General features: G+C 50.6%; 1 protein-coding gene across 12 annotated transcripts in view; it reads right to left on the reverse strand.

Annotated features, from left to right (window-relative positions):
* The window catches only part of WNK2 (WNK lysine deficient protein kinase 2), a 132,241-nt gene that overhangs the window by 74,421 nt on the left and 38,500 nt on the right, over positions 1-19,320 (reverse strand). For 10 of the 12 annotated variants that reach the window (XM_045833835.1, XM_045833828.1, XM_045833837.1 and 7 more), the window contains exons 7-14: positions 18,205-18,424; positions 12,656-12,938; positions 8,938-9,140; positions 6,443-6,574; positions 5,872-6,060; positions 3,597-4,148; positions 1,126-1,419; positions 567-616 (exon numbers count right to left, since the gene is read on the reverse strand). In XM_045833835.1, the coding sequence (XP_045689791.1) occupies positions 567-616; positions 1,126-1,419; positions 3,597-4,148; positions 5,872-6,060; positions 6,443-6,574; positions 8,938-9,140; positions 12,656-12,938; positions 18,205-18,424 (1,923 nt within the window). The remainder of the gene's footprint in view (positions 1-566; positions 617-1,125; positions 1,420-3,596; positions 4,149-5,871; positions 6,061-6,442; positions 6,575-8,937; positions 9,141-12,655; positions 12,939-18,204; positions 18,425-19,320) is intronic. The other 2 variants (XM_045833830.1, XM_045833832.1) reach the window with 2 other exon arrangements.

Here is a 19,320-nt window from a genome sequence, read left to right on the forward strand (position 1 = left end):
GCCTCCTGACCTGCTCATGGTAAAAATCAAAATTAACAAACAATCCTCCCCGATACCTCAGTTTCCCTATCTGCAGCAGCAACTAGAACATCACAACTGCATGGGGCTTTTGCAGATGTGAGGACAGCTTGCAAAGCAGTGAGCTTGGTATTGACATACTGAGAGGATGGGACATAGGGTCACTTCCTGACCAATTCCCTCCCAAACTCAACATGCCCCATGACTGGGTGATTGACTACAGGTGCCCAGCAGTGAGGCACTGGGAGACCAGGGGTGTGAGTTGGACTCTGCCCTGGTCCCCAGACTCTGACCTGGACCACCCTCAGCACATAGACCAGTGCTAAGACCCAGAACACACCCAGAAGCATTGTGTAGACAATTTCAGCAAGTGCTAACAGGTCTTAGAGGAACTCCCTGAGGCTCCATCAGGTCAGGCTGGGAATTGCTGATGTCATTAGAAGAGGGGACACAAGAGGGAAAAGCGAGGCAGGAACCCTGTGACACAGCAGTGGGCAGGCTGAGCTGGCCCATGAGCAATGCCATTCCCACTCCAGCTGAGCCATTACCTCTCACAGCTCTGCAGGAGACCAGGCTGCTTGTCCTGTGAGGACTGCTCCTGAAATAAAACCATGGAAAGGAGGATGGGTCACATTCGCTCCCCTACAGCATAGCCATAGCTAGCTCAGTCCAGCCGAGCCAAGCCCACTGCCTGATTCTTCTGACTTTAGCAAGTAGACCACACAAGGCAGCTGGTGTGAGGGTTTTCATGTTGTGAAAGCCAAGCAGATTCTGAAAAGCTGGGGCCCCCCTTTTTCCAAACATGGTAACCCTCTTTGATCATCCCTACAAAGAAGTACATGGGCCCAGGAAGGCTTGTCACAGGCCTTCCCATCACCTCCAAGGGAAAGTTCCCTAAATCTATGTGTAAAAGATCACACCTTCCACCTGGATGTGCATTTAAAGAAAATGTGATACCTACGGACAGTGGAGGAAGATAAGAAGGGCACCCATGGCTGTCCCAAGGCACATACTTCCACCTTCCCCACTCTAAGGCTGAGACCAAGCCCAGGAGCCAGGTATCAAGGTAACATGCTGGAGGCCTAGCCCCAAGGGTAAGGCACACACCTCTGGAGCCAACTCCATGGCCAACTGGATGGCTGGGCAGAGGTTGGAGATCCCAGGCCCACTGGTCAGTGGCAGGTTAGCAGGTGGCAGCAGCGCAGAGGTCTGGATGGGCAAGCTCTGAGCAGCAGCTACCACTGTGGGAGCCACGGAGCTGGGAAGCTGAGGCAGGAGCTCAGGGGTGGCAGGTGGCAGCACTTCCGGCAGAGGTGGGGAGAGGACGGCAGCAGGAGTGGGCACCGTGGGGACCTGGGCAGTGATGTCCACCGGATACGGAGGTGGGTGGCCAAGCAGGATCTACAGGCACAGAAGACAGGGATGCAAGCCGGGGTGCTATTGCCATCCCTGACGGGCCCTGGGCATCCTGGGGCACAGCAGGTGATTCCCTGTCCGGGCAGGTAAGCACACCTGGGGTGTGGGCATTGAAGGGTCTCTCTCTAACATATCTATACCTGCCACAGGCAAGTGTCCTAGCCTCAGAGAATGTTTTACACAGTCTTAGAAGAAACAACAACAAAAAGGCATTCTTGAGTCGCCACTTGTATAAATTCTAATCTAAAACCACACTTTACCTATGCACATCTAGCTGAGTCTGGCTGAGAAGACCTAAGTGGACCAAATACTTCCCCAATCCCTGCCTCCTGAGGGAGGGGCCCTGGATCTCAGCCTTCCTTGGGGAAACCTGGGAACTGGGCCCAATTCCCTGCTGTTCCCTTTTTTGAGCACTTGGTGGAAATACTAATAGCTGAAAGGAGGGCCCCAACTAGAAAGGGTGGAAGACTCCATCTTGCCGCAGGCTGGGGATGTGGTTAGAAATAGAATGACCCCTGCTGGGCCTGCTGGGCCTGCTGGCACAAGACTGATCAGCCACAGAGAAGACTGTGAGGTGGCTGGCCCAGCCCATCAATAAAACCCAGACCCCCTTTCAGCCAGCAATGGGAGGCTACTGGCCTGGAGGGTGACCTCTGAGTGTACAATGTCTTCTCTGGCCACTGAGCAAACAACCCAGTGCCAATAGTGTGCCAGACCAGCACGGGCAGCAAGGTGCCTGTCCAGGCCCTGAGACCTCAGACCGCAAGCCTCCAAATGGTCCTGACCCATGAGTGGACATTACTCTGGTGAGCTGTCCAGGTGCTTGCTCAGTCAGGGCACTGGACTGCTCTGCCTCTTCACACTCATGTTTATTAGTCATATTAATCAACCGAAACCATCCCTTCTTTCTCCAAGCACAAGCTGGGATTCAAATAGCAAGAAGCACATCCAAGACCACCTGCATTCACTTAGGATGTGGAGGTAAGTTCAGACTGGAGTAAGTGGCCATGAGTTGGGGCATCTGGCACTCTCCCAAGCTTTGAGGTGAATGTTTCTGACAGAACCAAAAGAGGGCATCCGCCCTGGCTGGTGTGGCTCAGTAGATTGAATGCCAGCCTGAGAATGAAAGGGTCATCGGTTCGATTCCCAGTCTAGGGCATATGCCTGGTCGCAGACCAGGTCCCCAGCTGGGGATACACGAGAGGCAACCACTTGTTGATGTTTCTCTCCTTCTCTTTCCCCTCTCTAAAAATAAATAAATAAATGAATGAATAAATAAACAAAATCTTTTTTAAAAGGGTGGGGGAAGGAAGATGGCTACCCAACCCACCTTATAGGGGAAAAGCCTAAGCTTTAAAAGGAAAGAATGCTGCCCACTGGCACAGGGCTATTCAGGTTGAGGGCCAGGTGGGAGAGCAACAAGGTGAGAGGTGTCCCACACCACTCCTCTCCTCAACACAAGGTTGGATAATAGCCCTGACACTCCAAAACATGCTGGGGCTGCCCCCAGGTATGTGGAGCCACTGGGAGGCTCACCCACCAGCCTGGCACATCTCCTTGTATCCCTTCACTGTCAGTGTGATGAGCTACCTGAGGTCCTCTCCTGACTCTGGGATATCATCCTTGCCTACCATAACCTCCGTGGAACCAGCAGCCATGTGCCCCAAGCCCTGCCCAGACCGCAACTAAGAGACCACCCTTCCCAGAACCCTGGTGCCCTATTTCGCTGCTGACATGGGGGTTATCCACCTACCTCATTTTGACAGGTGACAAGGAGGGCACTGTGAGCCTCCCTAGCTCCCACAGATGGGCTGACACCACTGCATGGAGGCTGCCAGGCCCCACCTAGGTGAGGGCAGGTGCCGCAACATCTGGCAAGGCTGGGAAACCCCAAACAAGCAGATGCTACTAACCCTGGGGAAGGACCCATGGTGGAACCTTTGGCTCCTGACATGTGCTGGGAGTGGGAGGAGGCAACAGATACCCCCACAATGAGAAGCCGAGCCTGAGGGACAGCGCTACCTGCTCACCTGACCCCCCTCTGCCAGCTCCCTCCATCCAAAGTGCTGAGGAGGAGCACAAGCCCACAGACCTTTACATCTCTTGGTACTAAGGGGTCTTCCCAGTGCCTGGAGAACAGGTCTTCCCGGCAGGTGGATTACCTGGCTCCCCACCCTGGGGGCTGAAGCAGTCTGCTCAGGAAGGTGAGCGATGGTTGGCTGGTGGGGCTGCGACAGCATGGGGGGCGCTGGCTGCAGAGGGGTGGCCCTGAGAGTCTGTGCCGTGTGGAGGGGAGAAGGGGGAATGTCACTGGGCACCACCTGTGGAAAGGCTGCCTGGTACACAGGCTGGGCTGGGAGTTGGGCCACCGCAGGATGGATGGGCAGGGCAGCCGCACCCTGTGGGGCCACAGCCAGCAGAGGGACGGCAGTGGTGGCAGCCGCCACATTTGGCATAAGGGTCCGGCATGGCACGGCCAGTGGGGCCCCGGCGGTGTGGGGCAGCTTCAATGCCTGCAGAGACATGGCTGGTGACATGGGCAAGGGGGCAGCAGCACTGAGCGGGAGGCTTGGCAAAATCACAGTAGGTGAGAAATATTGAGATGGGGGAGGCACAGCAGGCCCGCTTGCAGCTGGCAGGTCGGAGAGGGCTGTGGGGTGGCTGTCGATTGTGGTCAGTGGAGCAACTGGTGGGATGACAGGAAGTGGAGGCATCTGAAAAAGACATGAACCTGTCAGCTCCCTGACAGGAAGCATGCCTACCCCAGACAAGAAGAGCCACAACCCCTGCAGGTTCTGCCTGAGACACTTCCATGCAACTGCTGCCAAGGGAACCCAAAGGTAAACCCAATTTAAATGAAACCAAGTGCATGACCTGTTCAACCAGAGAAGGAAAAGCAGAAGGGTAAGGGAAGAACCTGTGGGAGAGCCCCCTTAGGCACCACCATGGAGGTTCCAAGGATGGGCGGTACAGCTCAGATCCAAGAGGTCACAGCGGTGACTACCAGCTTCAGTTTTCTTTCAAAAAGGCTAGGATAATCAGAGTCACCACACAGGCCCCAAATATCTGAAATTACTTTGCCCAATTCTCTCCAATCTGCATAAATTCACACAGACCAAATCTTTGTCAGGTTCCCTTGGGGAAAGCAGATCTCTGAGGCCCCACACTGGCTGTGCCATGAGGACTGGGGAAGAACAGCATCTCCACACACATGTGGAATCTCCCAAACCTTCCATGTCTAGTGGAAGACACCCAATATCTGATCTCATGGGCTCTGCACTTTAAACACTTTAGCAGATTCTCTGACAGTTCTCTCTCTAAAACAGTGATTTTTAACTGGTGTGCTAAAAGAATTTTTAAAATATGCAATACCCAACTATTTAGTCAGGGGCACTGGCCTCTTTCTTCACACTGTCAATTAAAAAATAACAACAGACAACACAATAGCCACCTGGTATAAATGGATCAAAATTATACCTATTTCTTTTGTCAGATCAGCAAAAATGTATCTTTTAGTGTGCCACAGAATTTTAGTAATTAGTTTATGTGTGCCATGAGATAAAAAAAGTTGAAAACTGTTGCTCTGAAATAAAGCCTTTCACCCTGGCTGGTGTGGCTATTTGTTGGAGTATCACTCCATACACCAAAAGGCTGTGGGTTCAATTCCCAGTTAGGGCACATGCCTGGGTTGCAGGTTTGATCCCGAGTCAGGAAGCCCATGAGAGGTAACCAGTCAATGTTTCTCTTTCTCTTTCTCGCTCTCTCTCTCCCTCTCACACCCCCACCATTCCTTTCTCTCTCTCTAAAAGCAATGGAAAAAAATATCCTCATGAACAGATTTCAAAAAATTAAAATAAAGCCTTTCTGGTGGCAGACACACAAGCATCACATGATCAATGACTGTGTATGATTTCAAGGTAGTGAAAATGTGCAGACTGATTTTCCATGACCACTAACAAGCAAGGTTGGTGGCTTAACTAGACAGTGAAAGCAACTGTAACATGACATAACAAGGACCAGGTCAGGCGACAGGTGACGACAAGTAAGAACCTCTGGGTAGTGGGGTGAACCTCACAGACACTCATACCTTTCATATGAAGTGGCACTTCCCATCACAGGCCTGTGACACATGTGACATACCATGAGGTGAAAGCTGTCCCCATGACCATCAGTGACATTAGCCCGGGCAATAGCACCCGAGCACCAACCACATGCTGTCAAGTCACTAGTAATATGACACCCCCTACCCCTGCCCCTAAGGAGTCATGATCAGTATGGCTTTGAATGGCTCCAAGGATAGGCAATGACCATAGCTGTGTATTCACAGCTCTTTCCTGGCTTTTCTCCATCCTAGATGTAGCTGATACAGACACAGAGGGCAGCAGGCACCAAAGTTCCACTGAGGGAGGAGGGTAGAGAATAGGAAGGGTAAGGTACCTGTGGAGGGACTTGAGTGAGTGGCTGCAGGGCCACTGGTGGCATCTGGAGGGGCTTCAGCTGAGCTGGGGCCACCTGAGAGGTTGGAGCCAGGTACGGAGGCAGATGGGGGGACACCGACTGGAGAGGACCCACAGGCTTCGGGCCCAGGACCTGTGGCAGGGGTGCTGGCTGGGCCAGCGGAGGAGGCTGGAGGAAGAAGGGACTTCTCTGAGACCAGCATCCTGCTGAGAGATGTCCCAGGTGCTTAGACATGACAGAGAAAATCAACAAGCGAGTGTGTGCACACACATGTGCACACATGCATGCATACCCACCAACATGCACTTGTACACATAATCACATACATGTGTGCATGTGCACACCCTGCAGAGACCCCAGGACAAGCATATCTGTGGGAATTGCTATGTGTGAATGAGGCCCCTCCAAGTGATATGGGTCACGAATTCTCCAGACACAATAGACCGACCTGCCCCCACTCCCATCTGTACCCTGGGACTAGGCCAGCCAAGATTGTCAGGGGGCACTAAGGCACCAATAGTGGTCATTAGGAGGGGCAGTCCACACTTACCTGGTGGCCTGAGGGCATGGGCTGACCTGGGCCAGTAGGCACAGGGGCAAAGCTCATGGCTGGCTCCGGGAAATGCTGTGGTGGGAGCGGAGCAAGAGTGGGGGGTGGGATGGAGCCCATCGACAGGCCAGGCTGCAAAGAGTGTCAGGTTCCACACTCAGTGGCTGCCCTGAGGAGCCCCACCCAGCCATGAGCTTGACAGACATAGGGACCCATCTCTTACTCCCTGTGCCCATTGTCCTGCCAGACATGGTTTTCCTAGGAACATGACTTGCAAAAGAAAGGTGTGGTGGTCCCTACTCCTCCTAACCAAGGAAAACATTCTGGAACATTAGTACCTCAGAATATTATGCAACAGTGAGAAAAGACCACTATAAGGGCTTGTGGAATTGTGGAGAAATGCCTGTTATGATAACCGTGGGGCAAAGATACAAACACATATGCTTCCTCTCTATAGCCTGTGTAACACATATAGTATATATACATTCACAGAATACAGAAATGTGGAAACAGATGGTGGGCCTGCACCAGACAGAGTGGCACTCTGCAGAGCTGGGGTCTCCAGTGACTTGGTCAAAGAAATGGGGCTGCAGCAGACGATGAATGGCACAGAGTCAGAAATCTGAGCATTAGGTGTTTGATGCTATTCAGAACTGCTGCTAATTTATTCATTTTTAGGTGCAGTAATGGTACTGGGTTTTGTTTTCAAACCCCAAAGATACACACTGTAATATTTATGGGCAAAATGTCTTTCTGTCTGGGATTTACTTCAAAATAATGGGGAAGTGAGAAGCAGGTGGGGAGGTGGAGGGAATAGTTTTGAACACAGAGATGACTGAGGGAAGAACCTGGATCTCCACAGTGACAGGGAAAGGTCTCTCACTGGAGGTTTTCTGGATGAATCAGGAAACAGTAGTTTGTCATCTGAAAACTGTTATTGGCTGTTTCCATGTTTCATAGGAAAAACATTATGAAAAGCAGCATAGGTGGGATAAAACCTGTCTGTGCATTACCAGAAGCAAGGTGAGGAATGAGTGGCCAAGTGCACCTGCTCCTCCAGCCACAGCCCCTGCCCAGCAAGACTAGGCACAGGAGGCCCCAGAGGAGTGGCTCCGCTCCCAATCCCTTTGCCCTATTCTCCTCCTTCACTGGGTTCTGGAGGTGCATCATGATGACAACCCTCCCCAGGAGACCTGGGTGCACCCTGGGGACTCCCTACAGTTCCCACCCTTCTGCCCAAGCTATTTTTTGCATAAACAGGCAAGATGGGAGAAAGTGCTCTGGCCGAGTCTTGGGGTACATCCTGGCTGGCCAGCCTTTGACCTCCCTGTGCTTGGCCTTCCCAGTCTGCAAGCAGAAGCTGGGACAGGCAGCGCGCTGCTGGACAGGCGGGTGGAGAGCCCACTATGGGTCGGCAGTTCTCTGATCTTGTGCCTGGGAAGGCTGAAGACCTGCTCAGCTCCAGCACAAGCAAACCCAAAGCCAAGAAACAAAGCTTCGAGCAAGGAGGAGCCTTTTCCTAAAGGAGCTGCTCATGCCACTTACAACTATATTTCATTTCATTTCATGACACAAGCAACACTGCAAATGTTAACTGCCAATGAGTCCTGGACTCTGATCAGCAGAGGCAAATGCTTCCACTGCTTTTCCAAAAGGGACTCTCTGAGCCCAGATGGACAACAGAAGGGAAGAAAGATGGGTAGTCAGAGAGGCTGCAGCACCCAGAAAGTGGCCACAGGGAGGGAGTGTGTGGATGGAAGCTTGAGTGAGAGCCGGGGGAACCAGAGCACCAGGCAGGAGGAGTAGCTCCCACAGAAAGGGGCATGGGCCCTGACCAGCTTCTGCACCTAGGAGATTAAAATCTCCCTCTGGACCCCATTCCACCACCTGCTTCAAAGGCAACCTCTCTGACTGCTTAGGACAGCAAAGCAAGCAATTCTATTGCTTTGGCATTAAAAATAAATCAAAGTTGAAAAATAAATGCCAAGTGTAACCTTTCACCTAGCAATTTCCATTTCATTTATTAGGGTTACAGATCATTCCACAGGTGTAAGCATGAGGCCCTTTCAATTCTGCTTATTAAACATCACTGAAAATGTTTCTCATGATTCAGCCCCTTCTACACCTCTAACTTTTAATGGCTGCATAATACCCAGTAGAGAGGTATTATGCAGCCCCCATCAGTGAAGCTGGACAGACAAAATCAAGGTTTTCATTCTTATAAATGATGCCTTCCTGTCACTTTTGCACCAGTCTGAGGGTGGGACCCTGCCAGGTTATCACAGCTTAACACACACTAGGTGTCACTGGCTCTGTTTTTTGTATTTTCTCACCAGGCAGGTCTCTCAGGATAGGTTACAGACTGCTCCAGCTAAAGGCAAGGATAGACCTCCTGAGCACCTGCTTTTGTATGGCTGGAAACTGACCACAGGCCAGCACAGCCTAGACGGCCCCTCACAGACTCCAGGCCATGTGGATGGGGGTCTCTGACTCACCGTGGCCAGCTGCTGGTAGGCCCCTAGTGAGGGCAGGCTGTGTGGCAGGACAGGCCCCTCGCTCATGCTTACGGGGGGACTGCACACACTCTGGGCGGTGAGTGGTCCTGCATCTGCCAGTGAGCCCAGCACCACGCTCTGCTGGCTGCTCTGCGAGTCCGAGTACACGGTGGAGCCCTGGCCGCTGTCGAACGTGCTATCCGCTGGGGAGGACAAAGGCACGGCTCAGAGTGGGGACCCCAAACATCACTCCCACGGCATTCCACACAAGGCTCAGGGAATGCAAATGTGGGCTCACACATGAATGCTCAGCTCATCCATGTTTTTTTCTGTAAAACAAACACTTGATTGTGTTTCCAGATCATGTAAATAATGAATGTGCATCATTTTACACAATCAACCACAGAGCAGTATAGGGGCTAAAAGTACCACCCAGAGATGGCCCTGGCAGCCCACCACACTGCCTAACACCTGAAGAAGGTGCCATGGTCCACCACAGACCCCAGGGGGGCACCTCACACAATCCTCAAAGGCAAGCCAGCTGCTTCCATCATGGCTCAGACAGAGACCTCACACAGAACTAAACATGGCCTTGCAAGTGAACCTTCATTCAGTTTTTCAAAGGTGCAAGGGGTCTTGGTGGCCTGGAATGTTTAGGAAAAGTTCCAATCAATTATCACCTGTGTTTTATGATGGGGGGAGGGGGTCTCAAGACCCTGACCACCTTCACTTACAGTCGCAAAGAGTCTGAAGCGAGAGATCTGAGTCCAGATACATCTCAAGTCATAGGCAGGTCTAACTAGATTGGAAAACAGGGCTGACAAGGCTCCCACCCCACAGAAAGGCCATGGGAGGAGACCTGGATGCTCCATGGCCTCACCTACAGTCAGTCCAGCACAGCCAGTGAAACTGGCCAGTGGAGGCACCCACCCACACCTGGGTGTGGGGTGGGAGGCAGCTGAGGAGTGAGCAGACAGGACCCACATGGCCCACAGGCTCCTCTGACCAGACATACCTAGGAGGACAGGTCACCTGTGTGGCTGTGCCAGTAAAAAGTGAAAACCAAAAACCTATTTAAAATGGCATTTCCAGTTTATTGCTTACAGGTTCCAAAAGCTACACAAACATTACAATTTGTCACCTATGAACATCAAGCTATTTCTATAGGGGGACACCTTTCAGATTGTCAACACTATATCCATTTGCAATTTAAACAAATAAAGCAAAAGGGAAATCTTGTCAGTTTTGTATAAAAATAATTTTTCCCAGGACTGACTAGAATGTTCTTTAACCTAGAAGACAGAAGAATGTTGAGGTTTGATTATACAAAAACCAATTAGACAAGTAGCTTTGATTTTTAATGAGGTGTCTGATAGTCATTTCCACTTATACAGAGAGAAGAGAGGGAGAAGCAGGGTCTGTCACCAGAAAGAGACAGACAGACAAAGAAAGACAAAGAGACAGAAAAAGAAGTGCACGAGAGACAGAGGAAATGACAGAGAAAGATAGAGACATAGAGACAGAAACAGAGACAGAGAGAGAAAGAGTTACACAACAGAATGTGAGAAGACCTGACAAATTTCACATAAGGTACCGTGGCTGGTGAAGCCCAGTAGATTGAGCGTGGGCCTGTGAACCAAAGGGTCGCTGGTTCAATTCCCAGTCAGTACACATGCCTGGGTGTCCAGCCAGGTCCCCAGTAGGAGGCACACAAGAGACAACCACACACTGATGTTTCTCTCCCTCTCTCTCTCTCCCTTTCCCTCTCTCTAAAAACATGTACATAAAATAAAATCTTTAAAAAATTGTTTTTAATTACTAAAAACAAATGTCACATATAGCAAACTCTAGCCATATTACGTAACTTTTAAATTTTTTAAAGTGTTATTTGTATAATTAAAATTAAATTTTAAAAATAGTTTTTAAATCTATCGATAAGTTACCTTCTCATCATAGTCATTGTGTGCCAGATCAAGCGCTTTCATTGAGCTTGGTCTGGACCGTAGTGGGCAACTAACAGAACACATAATGAAGACTCATAAAATATGTTTCCTCTACCTGCCAATGTATCTGTCCATCATGTTACCTATGATCAGGTCCTTTCTCTGGTGACATGTGTGCTGCTTGTTATCCCTATCAGTTCACCTTCATGAAGCACAGCATGTTCCAGCCATCCACAGGAACTGTGTGTGACCAGAGGCATGACTGTGCACAGGCTTTCTATTCTGACCTAGAGCAAGTGCTGAGAGTATGCAGGGTGCTCTGAGTTGAGAAACAGGGAGATGCAGCGGTGTGTGTGCAGGAGTGTATGTGTGCGTGCATGTGAATAATTACATGTGCAGGTTATCTCTGGAAGTTAATTAAAACACAGGTAACACCAGTGGCCTCCAGGGGAGAAAATTAACTGGCTTTTGCTCTTGGATATTTTGAATTGTATATTATATGAATATATTGCCTATAAAGAAACTACAATAAACGGGTAAAAACGTTTTATCCCTCAACGTTTATTTTTCATGGCAGGGAAGCATGGCTGCTGCACAAAGCACAAAGAATCCTGAGTCAGACAGGAAAGAGTCTGTTTGCAGACAAAATGACCACCCTGAAGTGAACTCATCTGTTGAACTCATCTGTTTAGACAGTGGGTCAAACCTGACATCTTACCACAGTTGAGTGGATTTTAGGTCCTAGACTGTGTCTCTTCAAAGTGCAATGAAAGGCAATTTCTTGATTCCTATCCTAGAAATTGTTCAAGCAACAATTACATTTTTAAAGTGTATAATACTTTTTCCTACAAAAAGTTTATGCTCTTCAATGAATATTTTTTTTGTTAATCATAAAATGGAAGATGATGATGTAGCAGTTTTGTTCTCCAAAACAAGCATGAGTAGATTGGAAGGAAGTAAATAGTAAGCAAACTGTCTCAAAGTGACGGCCAGCCCCAGTCTTAAACAGCCAACTTTGAAAAATATTCAGCTATTTTAATGGTAAATGAAGGATGTGCCTCTTAAATAAATCAAACAGACTGTTTAGTCTTTCCACTTGAACAACCTGAAACAGTGGCCTGGACAGGTTGAATGGCTCTGAAACTCCCTGTGCTTTCTCAGAGACAGAAAAGGCCACAGCTTCCACACTCAGTTCACAGCTGCATTTTCGGGAACCTTGAGGGCAAAGGCTGGAGACATGTCTGTCTAGACTCTTCCATTGGTCTGAGATGAAGACAGATACAAAGTGATCCCACTACCCACCAATAACCTCCCTAAGAAATGAACAAAGGGTCTCAGGTTCAACACCAGAATAGAGATAGTCTTGGGGATGGATGCTCCTGAAGACAAAGGTCACAGCAGCATGACTACTCGACTTTTGGTCCCCAGGACAACAGTGTCCTGGCACAGATGCCCCCACCAGATGTTGAGCCCAGGGTAAGAAACAACCCTCAGGTGCCCCATGTTGCTGAGATGGTATCCTTCAGGTAGGGTAAGTGGCTGACTGAGCTGCTCCAATCCCTACTGGCTTTGAGCACAGGAGGTCTGGGTCTGCCTGCACATTTGTCCTCACCTGTCCTGAGAAGCTAGACTTCAGTGAGCCTTAAACCTCTCTGGTCACAGATTTTTGTGCAACATCATGGCTCCCAATGCCCTCCCTGGAAGAATACTCACCTGAACCAATGTACCACACCCCCAGAGTGAGCTGGTGGGCAAGTGGGGAGAGCAGTACTCACAGGCCAGGGAGGCAGCACTAGCTGGCAGCGTGGTGGGGAGGAGGTGCTGGTCAACCTCAGGCTCCTCAGGCTCTAGTGGCCCAGTCTGTGCATGATAAGTCACCTGGACCTGCAGGGGCACATGCAGGCCCCTGGCCTTGTCAGGGCTGCCTGGGTCCTGCTGCTCCAGGGGCTGCAGCACTGGCCAGATCCTCTCCCGCCGCCACTGGATCAATGCCACTCGGTCACGGATGGACTTGGCCACAATCTTCATATCACTCTCATGGAAGAAACCCGACTCAATCTGCAAAGGAAGTCACCTGTCATTATTGGGACATCCCCATCCACACATCCCACTGCTGGGCCTGTCCTGCAACCTGTAGTGCCACCCCTCCAATTATGGAGTCTTTGCCCAAAGTCCCCTCCTCAGGGCCTCTCACCCCCTTCTTTCAAGGATGCTCTTGTCACTCCATAAGGATGTAACCTCCAGCCATTGACTGTAAGTCCATAGGGAGAGTGACCATCTGAATCTGTACTAACATGGGCTGAACGAGTAAGGGGAAAGGTGGACCCTGATCTGCCTCCCACCCTGGAACAGCCCACCATCTGAGCCCTGAGGCTTCCTGGAGCCCAACACTTGGGCTGCTCAAGGGTGGGAATGTGGTCCTGGCGAAAATATACATGTTTGTGGACAGGGACAACAAAGAGAGAGACCACCACTGTTCTCAGCATTCTCTGAGAAGTCAAGGAGACCGGAGACAAAGGCACATTCTGTAGCTTAAGACCAGGAAAGTGTGCACCACACCTCGCAACATTATGAACCTGATTTAGCCAACAGAGAGTTGGGGAGCATTTGTAAAGAAGCCAGTCCTCTCCAGGAAATACCACAGCTCTCTCCAAGGAGATTTATGATCAAACCACAAGAGAGGAGAAGCCAGGTTCTTTGCCATCGGCATGGGAGCCCCATGTGGAAGGGAGAAAACCAGAGAATAAACCTCACGGTGCTGGTCAGGGATCTGTGCAACATCAGGGATACTCCCAATGCCCTCCCTGGAAAAACACTCGCCCACACCATCTACCCATAGTTTTCAATGTACAACAGACAAACACACAAATGTCGACAGCAGTGTGTGTGTATATGAGTGATAGCACATGAATGCCAGAACTCAGCCACTGAGATTTCAGTAGGGAAAGGACAGGGGGCCTGGGCATTTCCTTTTGCCAGAAAGTGAAGATGTGTGTAGAGAATGAAGGACATGCAGGAACACACAGAAGCCAGCACCCAGGGCTACCCACTGGCCAAATCTGGGACATTCTAAGCATCAAAATACACAGCGACACCATGATGATTTGAAGGACATGTCCACAAATGCACACCTGAGGAACACAAATGGTCTGTGGTGGCAGGAGTGACAGGTGTCACTGTTGGTATGAGGTTACACAAAGGGGAGTCCATGGATGTGCATTCTGTTTGTTTGTCTCTCTCTCTGCCTTTCTCTGCCTGTCTCAGTCTCTTTCTCTCTGTGCCTCTATCTCTCCCATTCTGTGTCAGTTTGTCTGTCTCTACCTCTCTCTGTTGCTCTCTTTGTCTCAGTCTCTCTGTCTCTGTCTCTCTCCTTCCTGTGGGTCACTGGCTCACATGAAGCCACATCATGAATGGCCCTGAGGAACAACCTACCTGGCTGGAAACTGAGCCTCCCCCCAGCAGCCAGGTGAGTGAGCTGAGATGCAGAACCCCAGCCACACCTCATGAGGGACCCTGATCCCAACCACCTCAGTAAGCCACTCCTGAACTCCTGACCTTGGAGGCTGGAGGGAACTGTGTGTGCACAGTGCAAAGTTGGGTCACTTGTTTCACAATAAGAGGTAACTCACCAATGGAGCATATAACCTACTGATTAAAACCAAACCATGAGTCCACAGAGATAGAAATAAATAGAAAATTTTATGAAACTGGGACATTCCCATAGTTCCAAAGTACCTTCCCACAAAACAGTTATTAATGATGGCTACTCCCTGGCAGAACTCCTCAACCACATGATCACAGGGAGAGTCCTTAGTGGGCTGGTCTGCGCCCAGTGTTCCTGCAGACGCACTGACGGATTGAGAGGGAGCTGAGGGATGAGGCAGGCTGGCTGCGCCCTTCAGGGCCAGACTCCTGAAGACAGACACAACCCTGACCAGCACGAGCAGTGAAGGTGTCTCTGAACCACTGAGGACCCTAAGTGGGGCTGAGTTGCACTCCAGTTCTGACTACCCAAGCAGCTACATGGGAAAAACCTTGTCTGTGCGAAGGTGACACAGCGAACTCCAGGTCACAAGGCATCAGGCTGTGATATCATCTCAAACAGTTCTTGATCCTTGTTTGCAAATTTTCTGTTAGTTTGCAATTGCTTCAAAAACTTTTCAGGAAATGACTCTGACAAAATGAACCATGCAGCACCAGGGTGAGAGCAAGGGGCTGAGCCTTGGGTCAGCCCTGTCCATCACCCAGGGGACCCACATAGCAAATGAAAAGAAGGTGTCCCACAGACGCTTCTGCCTGACACTTCTATTTTCTGCCTATGACCCATTTTCTCTTCCAGCTCCATCTTTATAGATGCCCCTCTCTCCCAACCTCCACCCCAAGCGATTTCTTCTATTTTTTTCCCAATCAGGAAAGAATTTAGCCACATTGTGTGTCACCCTGAATGCCCCATTATCTGGAGGCTGTGAAAGCAGAAGGAAGGGTTGGTACCCTGACCTCAAGTACCCCCTAGGCTGGGCTACAACTCCCCCCACTCTCCTAGGGGTCCATACCGAGAGGACACCTCCAGATCAGAGCCAGCCCAGGCCCCAGAGTACTGCCTTTTTCTCAGACTCCCAGGCATCATTTGCTCTGATCCACTCCTCCATCCCAGTAACTGCCTGAGGACCTGCTGGGAGTTGACTTTAGGTGTGAATTTAGAGGAAGGGGAGAGAGCAGTCCCACCTGGCTCCTGACACCCAGAGGAAGCCTCATCAGAATGAGCATCAGGTTTGGGAACATCTTCCGCCCTCAGCACTCACTGATGTTGGCTGTTAAGACAAAGGCAGCCCAAATACCATTCCAAGTCCCCAGACCCACAGTGTGATGATGCCTCTGTGCTCTGAGTTTCCTTATGAAGTTATTGTCCCTTTATGACAAATGACACTATGTTTCACTCATGGTCATCTCTGTTACTTTAAGTTTTGAAGAAAAATGCATGTCGAGCTAAAGCTATGGATAAGTGACTGCCGCCAAACACAGCAGCCAGGGGCAGTGAGCTTCCTCAGGGTCCTGGCACTGGTCCAATGACAGCTCCAAAGGGCCCCAGACACTAGTGTTAACTCTAGTGTTTACGAATGGGCAGAAAGGTCAGAAACAGGCCAACAGCCAGCCATAGGTCCCAGCATCAGCCACATGGCCCAGCCAGGAGCCAGGAGTCAGGAGCAGTGGCCAGGTAGGGCTGGCACACTCAAGTAGGACAAGACCTGGGAGAGAATGCAATGCTTTCAACTCAGCTCCACCTAAGGCACTGGGCTCCTCTGTCTCCCAATAAGAGCGAAGGGGGCAAGGAACAGAAGGAAGAAAGGAGAAACACTGGGTCCAGGGGCCTCCACTGTGAACAAGCGAAGACACCACAGGCCCACCTGGTCAGTCAAGTGCCAAGGACTGGTGAGCATGGGCCTGGGAGTGGGCAGTGTGCTACAATCTACGCCAGCATTCTAGGTTGGGAACAGTCCTCCAGGGAGGGTGGGCAGGTCCCGGGAAGAATAGCTGGATCAGAGAATCCTGAGCAGGAGGAGATGACTGGTACAGTGAGGCACAGATGGCACTGGGAAGCGCTACCATGGGGCATCCCTCTGTGCCAACAGCCCTGTTGTCCTCCTGTCATTGCACAGTTGACTCAGCTTGGCTCCCACTGAATCTCAAATCCCTTCTGGGGCAGAAAGGCTCCTCTGGTGCCTGCACAGACACAGAACAGGCACAATGCTCTCAGGCAATGGGAGGGCTGCTTGCCACCTATGTCTCCTGAGCTGCTAGCACTGTCTCCAACCTCAGAAGCAGTGAGACATACCCCTCAAGGCTGTCCCAAGAACCCACCTCATCTCCACAGGGGGCCCTTCCCCTCCTCCTGCTACCTGCTCAGTGTGTACTACTGGCCAGGCCCCCTAGCCTCCAGTAGTAGGTCCCTCCAGGACACGGCACATGACCCACACTCCTGAAACGTGGCTCACAGGCTACTGGCCTACACAGCTCCTTGTTCATCACTTTTGTTTGTGCTTTAAATTTCAACAGAGAGTGGGAAGGAATCATGGTGCAGCACAAGGAGAAACTGTGGTGCTACATTCACAGAATAGCTGTGCCGATAATTATCTTAATGCAACTCTCAGTAAACATGTAGCAATTCAACAGCACACCAAGCAGTCACAGAAAACCCTCCCACAGAGCTAAAAGATCCATTAAATCTACTTATAGTATGTGTCTATTTCTGGGCGCAGGGATGGGACCAACAGCTGGGAAGGTGCAGGGTGGTCCTGACCTGGGCTCCAGGACATCTGTGGGACATCATACACACTATGAATGCTAGACACAGTAGGAGCACAGGCTGCTGTCTAGGGGAAGTTGAGGCCCTGACTGGCTGTGCAGTACCCACCCCATCCCACACTGACCTACCTACCGTACTACCCAGCCCCATGGATCCTCACCTCACCATATGTCTGGGCCCCAATAAGCCCATCAACCCACCCTTGGTCTGTGGCTCCCACACCTTACATGGCATGGCAAGCCTCTGTTTCTTCATCTGATCAGGGCCTGAAGAAAGAGCAGGAAGACCTGCTGCTCACAGGAGCTATACAGGTGCTCTCGCTGTACCTTTTCCAGACCACCCCTCCAGCACCTGGCCTACTTCCTACTCTTAAAGGCCAGGGAGTCCAGTTTTGAAGAATCTGTTGGCCATACCCTTGTGACTTGTGTACACTTTTGGCAGATGTACCATATTCAGTAAAACATGTTTACAGAAAGAGGAAGAGAGACATATACTTCATATGGCTATGACAGCGCACCCAAGCACACATTCTTGACAGTAACCATGCTGGTCTTTACTTCTGCTCAGTTTTTCTGAGGAATCAATCTCGTTAATTTCTCATGGATATATTTCCTCTCTCAGCAACACTGAACACCCCCTATAGTCCTGCTCCTTCTGGGCCTTCTAGGGCACAATTCCACTTGAAAACAAAATAAAACTCAAAGGCCCACTTTTATGCAAATTCAGCAAGAATCTGGTCAAAACAGGGCCTTTCTGATATACCAAAGTCCCTTGGCCCCCTCCAGGTCTGAGGAGGTCTGTGCTCACATGGCTCCTGCATATATGCAGCAGGGGATTTCCAAACTACGTTGTCCTCCACAGACACACTCGAAAAACAGTCCTCATTCTAACTGCCCTCTCACCGGAGACCACACACCCTTTCTGACTTTGTTCTAATCTTTGGAAACCACAAGTGTTCAAGGCACATACTGCAATTTGCACAGGCCTCCCACCACCCGCCACCAGCAAGTACCACGTTACCATCTCCTGTGCCACATCGTCCGGCGTCTCCCTCTCCAGATCGAAGGTAAACTCTATGGCCCCATTGTCCTTGGGCTTGCCCTTCAGTTTCTTGGGGTCCTCGACCCAGAGCCGCAGAGCAATGGTGGACTTCCTGCCATGGTCCTCCTCAGCCAGCTCCACCCTTACACCTGTGTCCTCCGCGAAGAAGGCGTGGCTGAGCAGGTCTTTGATCTGGTACCTGGGGAGGAAGCAGCTGAAGGGCATACCTGGTAGAGGGCTCTGGACATGGTTGCTAGGGCTGAGACCCACCCAGCTCTTTCCACAAAGTTATGACTGCACCACCTGCTGGGCATGCTCTATCCCTCCAGGGGGCACACGACAGTTAACACGTGCATTCCCTAACTCCTGGGGGAAGAGAAAACACATCTCGCTCTGTAGTATTTAAGACTTTTCTCCCTGATTACAAAAACATGCCCATGGTGACAGACTCAGGGAATCTTGAGAAGGGTTATAAACAAGGCTCTGCTATAGGGACACAGGCCTGCTGAGGGGTTGGTAAACTCAGTTGTCACAAAGATACCTGGCTCTGTTAAGACTAAACTGGACTCACAGGAGTCCAGAAGCCCATATTCAGAGGATTCTCTGGAAGCCCCTCAGGACAGGACAGGTATGCTGCTGGGTATTGCCACAGCAACCACTTTGCCCCCAAACCAGCATCCCAAATACTAGTTCCTGTCTCTGGCACAAATGGCTCCCTCCAGGATCAAATGTGTGGTCACCATGAGCTGCGAGCTCCAGAGGCCTGGGGATGGTGACCACCATGAAAGGTGGACACTGGGTGAGGCCACCCCCGGTGAGGTTGACAAATGCTGTGGGGTCCCTGGGGAGGGGCCAAGCTCATGGGCCCTGGACTCTGTAGGTCCTGAACTAGGAGGTGATCTCACAGGGACAGCTGTGAGGCCTCTTTGGCCCTATATGGTTTTTCTAGTACTTTTCTGATATGGGTTACAGTTCACAATTTTTTAGTATTTTTCCTTAAAAAATAAAATATGATAACCTGCAGGGGGTAGGAAAAAATGCCCAGAGATCAGGACAGGGCCCCTGCCTGAGAGATGATGGCTGTGGAAAAGGATA

This window comes from Phyllostomus hastatus, unplaced genomic scaffold (genome assembly GCF_019186645.2).
Source record: "Phyllostomus hastatus isolate PE091 unplaced genomic scaffold, TTU_PhHast_1.1 phas_contig_195, whole genome shotgun sequence".
Classification (NCBI taxonomy): Eukaryota; Metazoa; Chordata; class Mammalia; order Chiroptera; family Phyllostomidae; genus Phyllostomus; species Phyllostomus hastatus.